Source organism: Pristis pectinata, chromosome 5, assembly GCF_009764475.1.
Source record: "Pristis pectinata isolate sPriPec2 chromosome 5, sPriPec2.1.pri, whole genome shotgun sequence".
Taxonomy (NCBI): domain Eukaryota; kingdom Metazoa; phylum Chordata; class Chondrichthyes; order Rhinopristiformes; family Pristidae; genus Pristis; species Pristis pectinata.
In genome coordinates, this window is record NC_067409.1 from 8,867,807 (window position 1) to 8,879,185 (window position 11,379).

At 41.2% G+C, this 11,379-nt stretch overlaps 1 protein-coding gene across 1 annotated transcript; it reads right to left on the reverse strand.

Moving 5' to 3' along the window:
• Window positions 1-1,580: 1,580 nt before the first annotated feature.
• On the reverse strand, window positions 1,581-10,878 carry higd1a (HIG1 hypoxia inducible domain family, member 1A). The gene is made up of 4 exons (XM_052015467.1): window positions 10,731-10,878; window positions 6,213-6,320; window positions 4,903-5,037; window positions 1,581-3,317 (listed from the first exon to the last, which is right to left on the reverse strand). The coding sequence occupies exons 2-4, from the start codon at window positions 6,313-6,315 to the stop codon at window positions 3,244-3,246; spliced, it is 312 nt and encodes a 103-aa protein (XP_051871427.1). The 5' UTR covers window positions 6,316-6,320; window positions 10,731-10,878; the 3' UTR covers window positions 1,581-3,243.
• Window positions 10,879-11,379: the final 501 nt, after the last annotated feature.

An 11,379-nucleotide genomic window follows, 5' to 3' on the forward strand; every position in this document is an offset into this window, starting at 1 on the left:
TCCAGGTCCCAGCATTTGCAATCTCGTCTCTCTTCTTGGACCAAAAGAGTTGTATGAATGTGAACTAATGCTGTTGGGAATTAAGGTAATTTGGCAAGGGAAGGCAGTGCCCAGTGAAGCACAAGAGAAAAGACAACACAGCAGACAAACTACAATAAAAAGTAGTTCAAAAAGAGTCAGAATGGGTGGAAAGAAAAGCAGATCCAGGGGTGTCTGAATTACACTCATGGAGTCTTGCAAATAATTTCAGTGAGCTGCAAACAAAAGTAGAAGCATAGAATTGTGACAATGATAATAACACAGGCTAGCTTAGACAACAGAAAAATCAGGAACCTAATATTAATGTAGTGGGTATTCAGAAAAAGAACAAAAGGTAGGAGACACAATTTGGAAAAAAGGCTGAGTGTGCTTGACTATTCTTCTATCAATCCTCAACCAGCAGATTGATTTCTCGATATCTATTTCCAACGGTTTACAAATGGATGCAATGTTTGACAGTAGGATAACAGCAGTAATATGGCTGTTTCAGAAATTGATTATGCCAGGACAAGTAGAATATTATGAACACTTATTTATTCTGTACAGATTGAGACCCTGGATTATGCATTCAGTAAACAAGACCCGAAATGTGATGCTAATTACTACACCTGAAAACCATTCATAAAGATTATGTCTGGCCTTTCAGGTCAGTACAATTTGTTTTTGCACTGAGCACATTTCCTTTCATTCCCCAAATTTTCAAAAATCTATTGATCTTTGCCTTGACTAAACTCAGCAACTAAGTCTCCACATTTCCTTGAGTAGAATATTCCAAGGAAAATTCTTATCTCAGTTTTGAGTGGCTGATCTCTTACTTTGAGGCAGTCATCCCTGGTTCCAGACATTCACACTAGGGAAAGTATTGTCCCTGCATCCATCATGTCAAGCCCTGTTTATATTTCAGTGAGATCATCTCATACTTCTAAACAAGTCTAGGCCCAGTCTGCTTTAGTTCTTCTCACAAGGCTATGCTTCCTTCATCCCAGTCTGGGGAACTTCTGATACATTTACCAATTTGTACTTCATTTAACACAAATTTCACCATATGAAGTTGTGTCCATAAACAGGAATTTAACTCCATTAACATTAGCAATGGAGCATAGGATATAATGTAAAGGCAGCAGCAAGGGAAGATATAATCTTTGATTAGGTTATCAATTTTTTGGCTGTAATCAATGTGAGGGACCCCGTGGTTGCTGGCATCATAACTGCATGTTGTTGTGCGTTGCATTTCTAGCATCTGAAAAGCATGGCACCACCTGTGTGATCTGGCTCTGAGGAAGGGGGTGGGAGGTGGAAATGGAGATTGCCCCACGAATCCTCCAGTAGCCTTTTGAGGTGGTCATCTTTAGTCAAGATATTCACTTGACAGCTGGTTTCTCGATTCTACATTGAGCCAGCCTGAGCCATATTGTTACACTGTTGGTATACAAGCACAGCAATCTCACACTGCAGAAGCCCAGTTTTCCTTGTGACTGCACAAGCCCACACAAGGTACATCTTCAATTTATTCTCTTTATTATATATAGAAAAAACACAAAGACAGTAAGATGTACTTTTATTTCACTACTTGTTTCAACTAGTTTCACTTGGGAGATTTTATAATGTATAAATAAGTAAAATACAACATTAAATGAGGCATTTTAAGAACAAGATTTCTGCTGCAATAAATCTACAATTCATCTTTAATTTACATTATTAAAAAAGAGGTAGCCATTCACACAAACTTACAATGGGAGTAAAATACCACTGCAATTGTGCTGACATTTTAGATTGAAGCTTCTCATCTTGTGTGATAACCACTGCTTTAATACGCATTACACTGAAAAACATTTCTAAAAACTGATTTATAATTGTCACTTCCATACACTTACAGTATTCACATATTTAGTACTCAAATTCAATCTAGGCACATGAAGTTTTCCCCCACAGTTGATGTTAAAAATCTAGCTAGCATAGTTACAATGTTTAACACAAAGCACTGCTTCAATGTAGAAGTAAAATGCCAATTCTTGTACCATTTTCCATTCAAAAGATATGTGCAATTTAAAGTGTATTTGGCCTTCTTGAGATCAAGAGCCACAGAATTTAGAATGTACTGGAGTTCAGAACTTTCCAAAAATTATGTAAATAAAAACAAAGAATGAAAATAACTCTCAATCAACTGGAATTTAAGCAAAACAGTTCGAAATGTGCAAATACATGACTGAAGTTAATGTAAAGAAGAAATGCAAGACTACTCCCATTTGTTAACCCACCTTGCCTATACAGATCGTAATGCAAACAACTAGGCATTTTCAGAAATTTTGCAAATGTCAAGATATGAAATCTATTGTTTCAATGTAAAGTATATTGATAAAGAAGGCAGTGTGTTCTTGAACTACACAAGATCACCAGCCCACTAACCAGTATGATCTATGACAGTTATGGATGAGCACAGCCTATTCATGTTGCCCAACCAGCAACATAAATAAGCAGAATGCTTTGAAGTTAAAACACCAAAATTAGAAGTGGGCAGCTTCATGTTGGAGAAACAGCAGCTTATCGATCCAGATACTGCAAACTTAAACTTGCCACACCAGGGCATTGCTGCCGCAAGTTATTCTCATACCGTTGATGTTACAAGGGAAGTAATTCAAAAAATATAATACTCTGGTTTAAAAGTGGTTCTGGATACATTTTCTGACTTCCTCAATATTCAAAAATCTCATTCCACAACAAACATTTTCAAGAGAATCTGAACTGTAAATAAGCAATGTGATCCAAAGTACATTACAATCAATATAATTAATGAAAAGTAGGGATAGTTGCCCAGATAGCAACTTAAAGCCAAGATGAAAGACCAGCCTGAAGCCCTAAACTTTAAGGTCCAATCATATCTGGCCAAAAAATTAATCAGTTCTTTTTGACAAAGGCTTCTCAAGTATAACTATTGCAAAGGACATATTAAAACCATGTTTTGTTTGTAAATATATACATTTGGTAAAATTATGACACTTTACTGTGTATAGCAATAATCACCCCAGGGAAAATTACCTACCATTTGTAGGTAGTAAGATCAGTAAACTTGCAGAACAAATCAAATCTAAACTTAGTGCAAGTATTCTTCAGATATTTAAAACAAGAATAATTCTAACATCCTCAGTTTGAGGTATACTTAAAAGCCCAAAATTAAATTCTTAGAGATACTGTAGAAATCCCAATTCATTTGTGAAGGAAAGCAGTTTTCTCTTCTCTGGGTTTCACAAAATACTCTTTGTACATCGAGTAGAGAACTCCTGCAAAAGAAAAACATTTGTATGTTTTAACTTTCAATCTCACCAAGTTCTTCTTAACCAGTCACAACCAAAAATACACACATGCATTACAGAAGTTTGTGGATGACACTGAAATTGGTGGTGTGGAGGAGAGTGAAGATCGTCTAAGGTTAGAACAGGATTTAGATCAACTGGGAAAATGGGCCAAGGAATGGCAGATCAAGTTTAACTCAGACAAATATGAAGAGAAGCATTTTGGGAAATTAAACCAGGGCAGGACATGGTGGTTGACAGGGCCCTGGGGAGGGTTGTAGAACAAAGGTCTAGGGGCATAAGTACATAGTTTGCTGAAAGTGGCAAATGCAGGTAGACAGGGTGGTGAGGAAGGCATATGGCACACTTGCCTTCATCAGACAGGGCACTGAATACAAGATGGTGAGACTACATCTGGAACGTAGTGTGCAGTTCTGGTCACCATACCATAGGAAAGATGCAAGTAAGCTAGAGAAGGTGCAGAAAGGATTCACAAGGATGTTGCTGGGATTGGAGTGCTCGAGTTACAAGGAGAGACTATGTAGACTGGGACTGTTTTCCCTTGAATGAAGGAGGCTGAGGGGTGACATTGTAGAGGTTTATAAAATCATGAGGGGCAGAAATAAGGTGGATGGTCACAGTCCTTTTCCCATGGTAGGGGAGAGCATGGGTTTAAGGTGAGAGGGGAACAATTTAAAGGGGACCAGAGGTAAGTTTTTCCATGCAGAGGAACGAGCTGCCAGAGGAATTGGTTGGTGGAGGCAGGTACAATTTACAAGATTTGGACGGATCCATGGAAAGGAAAGGTTTAGAAGGATATGGGCCAAATGCAGGCAAATGGAGACACGAGAGACTTTAGATGCTGGGATCTGGATCAGAGAGTTTTGCCAGCAGTCTAGCAGCTTACTTTCTGCTGTGTGCAAATGGGACTAGCTCAGGAAGGTACATTGGTCAGCATGGAAGAGTTGGGCTGAAGGGCCTGTTGCCGTGCATGTTGCCAACTCTGACTATGACTTAACACAAAGCACTGGAAGGAATGTGGTGCTATGCAAAAAAAATAGTCTGGGCTGAGCACAACTTGAGAATATGCAATCCTAGGTCCTAAAGTCAGCCTTTTCTTTTCCCACTCAGATAAGTCCACAGTTAGGTTGACACAAAAGAACTCTCAGCAACTGCAGAATCAAACTCCAATCAGTGATCTGCACCTTCTTGGAGCAAAGTGTTGGAAAAGATCAGCATTGCATTTATCCCTCCCCCCCTCAAACAGTCCTGTCCAGCAAAGATCAGACAGCATGGTTTTATAGAATCATTTGTTAACATGTTGCACTCAGGAATTGCCAATAACATTGCAAAATTGCTGTTTCATTACAGAACAACACAAATTGGAAAACAGAAACCAGATTGGTCAAGCATGATTGTTAAATATCAAATATGATGAGCAGATGGTTTCCTAGAGATGCAATTAAAAAGGTCTGCTTATCGAGCACTATCCTCAAAAAGATGCAACTTTGAAAGATTTTTCTGGCGCATGCCTGACAGTTATCGGAAGGTTTGTTGACATCAAAACAATTACCCAAAGTCATTGCTCCCACCACACATCCTTGGGCTGCCACACGCATGTGGATTAGGTGTACTGACATTTTTTTGTTCCCTCTGGACTTCAGTTTGAAGAGTCCATAGGCTACCACTGATGCAAAGCCAGCAATACCTAAAACACAAGAGAATTATTATTTTTCTAAAGGTTGGTAAATATTCAGAATATTGTCCAATCCATGCCATACCTTTAATCAGGAAATTCTGTAAGCCAGTTCCTATAATACTTAACATAATATTGCTAATACCGTACAGGCACGGTAGTGTAGTGGTTAACGTAATGCTTTACAGTGCCAGCGACCCGGGTTCAAATCTGGCCGCTGTCTGTAAGGAGTCTGTACATTCTCCTCGTGTCTGTGTGGGTTTCCTCCGGGTGCTCCGGTTTCCTCCCACATTTCAGAGACGTACAGGTTAGGAAGTTGTGGGCATGCTATGTTGGCGTCAGAAGCATGGCGACACTTGCGGGCTGCCCCCAGAACATGCTATGCAAAAGATGCATTTCACTGTGTGTTTCGATGTACATGTGACTAATAAAGATATCTTATTTTAAGAGTCAGATTAAATTTAATTCCATTGTTAACCATCAGATGTGTCACAATAACAAAATACCACCTTTTCTCAAAAGAAATCCATTCTATCCAAACTGTCCATAAATTCTAGAAGCTTGAAGAAATTTTGTCTCAAATGAGAAACCAGACCTGAAACATTAACCATTTCTCTCCCTCACTTGCCACTCCCAGCATTTTCTGCTTCTATTTCAGTACCTTCAATATTTTCCTTTGTGATGCTATTGATTCCTCTATTCATAACATTGAATGAACTCACTGTATGATAAATACCCACCCACTAAAACGTAGGATCAAGTCAAAAGCAACTTTCTGGTCACTCACGCTCCAACTTTTATTGAACGGTCTGGAGGTTGAGATGCTGACAAGCTACACCAAGGAAGAACTGAATTGCTGGGCTTCTAACTGCAACACCATTTGAATGTGGATTTGAATAGATCATAGAATGTTCCTAATTATTGAATAAACATTACAAAGACTCACTGAACTACAAATTCAGCAAAATGTAGTCAATGAGTCACACTGGAAACTCAGGCCCAGAATGAGAGAGAATGAAGCTGACCACAGCTCACATGTCATAAATGGGTTCAATATACAACTAATTAACCTGTGCCTTCTCTGTTCTTATCCCAACCATAAAGAATTTAAATTTTAGCCAATGAATTGGGATACAAGAGATTATATAAAAAGGTAACTTGACAAAGAGATTTAGAAGCCAACTTACCAATGGGAACAAAAGGGGACTCCTTGGATTTTCGAATAAGTTTAGAGGTTTGGTCATCTTCTTGGCCAAGTGCAGGAAGCAAGCTCATGTTACTTGAAGACATAATGGCTGCAAAAATAAAGTTATTAAAGTCATAATGCTAGTTAGGTAGTGATAACTTCTAATAACATGAACATGTGACAGCTGTCCTCAAGTTAGCAAAAGGGTCATATTTCTATAAGTAAAATGGAAATTATTGCATTTTCAATCATACCAGCCCAAGGACATCACTGTAGAACAGTATCCTAGGCACAACCACCTTCAACTGTTTCAATGTCTTCCCTTTCATCTAAATCAGAACTGGGGATTATCACTGATGATTCCACTCAACTCCTCATCAAATGAAGAGGTCCATGCAGTGAGAACTAGACAACATTTAGACATGGGCTACATAGTGCCAAGTAACATTTACACCACATGCCCAGTGACAATATTCCTCAATGTGGGAACTCAACAATCCACCCTTATTATTCAATCAAATTACCGTCACTAGGGTGGGAGGGGATTGGACCATTGACCAGAAACTCAACTAGTCCAGACAAATGCTGTAGTTACGAGAGCAAGAGGCTGGGTATCACCTCCCAGTTGCACACCAAATCAACTTTGATATATATTACAACGTAGGAAAGTACAGCACAGGAATGGTCCACAATGTCCATGCCATGATTCCAATTTAAACTGCACATAGTCTATATTTCTCCATTCCATCTGTTCATGTGCCTGCCTAAACGCTTCTTAAATGTCATTATCATATCAGCTCCTACCACCTCCCTGGCAGCGTGTTCCAAACACCTACTACTCTATGAAAAAAAAAACTCCCCCATCCCACCCCCCTTACCTTAATCCTATGTCTTCTAGCATTTGATATTTCCACCTTGGGAAAAAGACTCCAATTCTCTAAGCCTCAATTTTATAAACTTCTATCAGGTCACCACTCAATCTCCAACACACCAGAGAAAACACACCAAGTTTGTCCAAGCTCCCCTTAGAGCTGATACTCTCCAGTCCAGGCCATATCCTGGTGCACCTCAGTTGCAATATGACTTCCCAACTTGCACTCAATGCCTTGACCAACGAAGGCAAGTAATATGTATATCTTCTTTACCACTCTATCTACTTGTGATGCCACGTTCAGGGAGCTATGGACTAGCACTCCAAGATCCTTCTGTACATCAATACTCCCAGGGTCCTACCATTTCCTATATTCTTCCCTCTTACATTTGACTTCCCAAAGTGCAACACTCAGTTGTCTGGATTAAACTCCATCTGCCATTTCTCCACCCATATTTCCAGCTAGTTCAAATCTTGGTGTATCCTTTGAAAACCTCTCTCACTATCCACAGCACCACCAAATGTTTGTGTCACCTGCAGATTTACTAATCAGTCCACTTAAATTTTCATCCAAATATTGCCACTCCATCTATGGATCTAAATGCTGGAGATCTCTTCCCAACAGCATCAATGGATTGGTAGTTCATTGTCACTGCTTATTTCCACCTTCAAGATGAATGAGCAATGAACACTGGCCTTATCAACAATGATCAGATTTAAAAAATAAAACTGAACATTACTCAATCCTACATCCTCAGTTCCAAGAGACTGCTATGTCTTTACTGCAAGATGTAGATTTTATGTACTACACTTCCTGAAGGAAATAAACCCAATTTTATTTTCATAACCTGAAATGATTTGCATAGATGGGAAATCCAAGCTTAAAATAATGGCACACACTTCCCATAAACCACATGTTTGGCTGTGTGCCTTTGTGGACTGACACAGTCTGCTGTGTTTGGTTTACAGGAAAGCCTCATCGTTTATACAAAACTGAGCAAATTATGAAATACTTATTAGCAATTCACAATGACATTGCAAAATTGAGAGAGTAGAGTGAATTGTAAAATAGAAACCAAGATTGTCAGTATACTAGCTAACAGGAAAAATGATGAGTTGATGGTTTAAGAATCGCAGCTGGAGGTCTGTTTAGTGTCTGAAGGGCCTGGTTCTGTGAGATATGACACAGCCCCATTTGTTTTTTTCAGGTGGATATAGGAGATCCTTTAACAGCTAGTCAAAAAAAACCAAAATGCTTGAATATAGCATCTGTGCATGAAAAATAGGGGTTTCAAGTCAATAAGCTTTCTTCATGTTCTTATAAGGATTATTGGATTGAAACTTTAACTTTGCAGTCAGTATTCCCAAGATTCTGTTTTTATTCTAGGAAAATATTATATTAACGGTAATGCAGCAGTTAGTACAACACTATTACAGCACCATTGACCTCGGTTCAATTCCGGCTGCTGTCTGTAAGGAGTTTGTACGTTCTCCCCACGTCTGCATGGGTTTCCTCCAGGTGCTCTGGTTTCCTCCCACATTCCAAAGACGTACGGGTTAGGAAATTGTGGGCATGCTAGGTTGGTGCCAGAAGCGTGGCAACACTTGCGGGCTGCCCCCAGAACACTATGCAAAAGATGCATTTCACTGTGTTTTGATGTACATGTGACTAATAAAGATATCTCATCTTAAATCGTAAGCTTACGAGTTGCCTCAAGGCAAGTTTCCTCACCTGGCTCCCACAAGTTGTCTTTTAGACCCAGGAAATGCAGAATTACATCAGATTCAAAAATTTTATTCGAACTGCATTCATGCCAGGTGTCAATAAAACTAATCCGTTGTGATAACACCTATAGCAATACTATGAAGCAAAATGTGATATACAAGACTAGAAAAAACTGAATTGTGGTTAAATGAGAATGTGCAATCATCTGGTTTGCAAGCAATCTGTAGCAAGATAAAGGGCTACATTTTGCTCAATATAAAATAACATACAAAGCAACAGCATTAATATAGGAAAACATTTCAAACCAAGTGACCAATTCACCAAACTCTCAGAATCAGGGTCAAATAGCACAAAAACAGGCCATTCAACCCACGGTCCATTCCAACCACCAAGTATCCCTCAATCCATTTTATTCTCCCATATTCCCACCAACTCTACCCCTCAGATTTTACCACCCATCTGCAGCAAGGGAAATTGAACATTTTGAGTTTATAGAGGTGTATAACATCATGAGGGGCATAGATAGGGTGAATGCACAAAGGCTTAAGGTAAGAAGGGGAAGATTTAAAAGGGTCCTGAGGGGGTAACCTCTTCATGCAGAAGGTGATGCATATATGGAACGAGCTGTCAGAGAAAGTGATTGAGGCAGATACATTTAAAAGACACTTGGACAGGTACATGGATAAAAAAGGTTTAGAGGGATGTGTGCCAAACACAGGCAAATGGGAGTAACTGAGATGGGCGTCTTGATCAGCATGGATATTGCATTGAAGGGCCTATTTCTATGCTGTATTGCTCTACGACTCGATAACCTACCTATCCACACATCTTTGTGATGTGCAAGGAAACCAGAGAACCCAGATGAAAGTCACAGGCAGAACATACAAACTCCAGAGTGAGAGCACCCAAAGTCAGGGTCACCTGGGTTAATGGAGCTGGGAAACAGCAGCTCTACTAGCTGTACTATGATGCTACCTCAAATTTTCAACATCTACAAAGAGTGTGACAGCATAAGATTACACAATACAAACCATCCAGTGAAAAGCAGTCCAAATAGCACCTCATCCAGAACTATAAACACCCAACTTCTTAACCAACAGGACAAAACTTTGTTCGGCATGCCGTCCATACAGATCACTTCATCACATCAGTACATTGAGGTAGTACAAGGGGAAAACAATAACAAAATGCAGGATCAATACACACAAAATGCTGGAAGAACTCAGCAGGTCAAGCAGCATCTATGGAGGGAAATAAACTGTTGACAATTCAGGTCGAGACTTTTCAACAGAATGCAGGATAAAGTGTTACAGTTACAGAGAAAGTGCAGTGCAGGCAGGCAAGGGCAAAACGAAGTAGATTGTGAGGTCAAGAGTCCATCTTATCGCACTAGGGGACAGTTCAATTGCCTTCTAACAGCAAGTAGAAGCTGTCCTTGAGCCTGGTGGTACGTGCTTTCAGGCTTTTGTACCTTTTTTTGTATGGCACAGCACCCGAAGGACAAAAAGGCGCTATGTAAATGCAACCCTTTCTTGCACGTACTTCACTTAGAGTCAGGCAGCACCTGCCGCCGCCGCTCCCCATTGGCCGGCAGCCGGCCGGTGCTCAGCCGCCGCCGCTCCCCATTGGCCGGCAGCCGGCCGGTGCTCAGCCGCCGCCGCTCCCCATTGGCCGGCAGCCGGCCGGTGCTCAGCCGCCGCCGCCGCCGCTCCCCATTGGCCGGCAACCGGCCGGTGCTCAGCCGCCGCCGCCGCCGCTCCCCATTGGCCGGCAGCCGGCCGGTGCTCAGCCGCCGCCGCTCCCCATTGGCCGGCAGGTGCTCCGCCGTTGGAGTGGAACCTGCCCCGCCACCTCCCCCCAGCAGCTCGGCAGGAAAGAGCCGACCGGATTCGCGGTGTCCGCACCGGGGAGACGCGCCTCACCTGATCACCCGTCCGGCTCCGGCTCTCCGCGCCCGTCACTGTCACCGTCACCCGGCTCCCACAGGAACTGACGCAATGGAAAGAAGCGGAAATGACGGAGGCATTCGCCACGCTCCTCAGACTTGAAGTGACCTCCATCAGACATAATTTAAAAAACGGAACATCTGTTCCACTATCTTATATATTTACCAAGTTTGCAAATGATTAGTCTTCCCTCTACTGATTTGATGCATTTTTCTTCACGTAAACCATGCTAATTCAAGAAGCGGGGAGAGCTGCCGCCTGGTTACTATGGTAACGAAGGACAATAACACCGCCCAGCCGCGTACGTCATGGAAGGTCAGTTTGATTGACGTGTGGGTAACCCAATCGACAGGTGGAGTGGGCACCGCCTGTGGAGAAAGGCGGTCCCCACTTTGGAGGCAGTGGCTCTGAGTCATTGACATTTATGCAACTTCAGGGGGAAATTCCACCATGGGGAAACCGAGGAATATGTAACACTCTGATTTCTCAACAGGATATCTGGAGGGTTTTTTTTGGAAAAGAAATTATGCACAACTGGCTTATTCCTGGCAATCATACCTTGCCTCATAATCCAATATTTAAATCCTAATTTCAGCAATTAAAAATGATCCTTTCAGATGGCAGT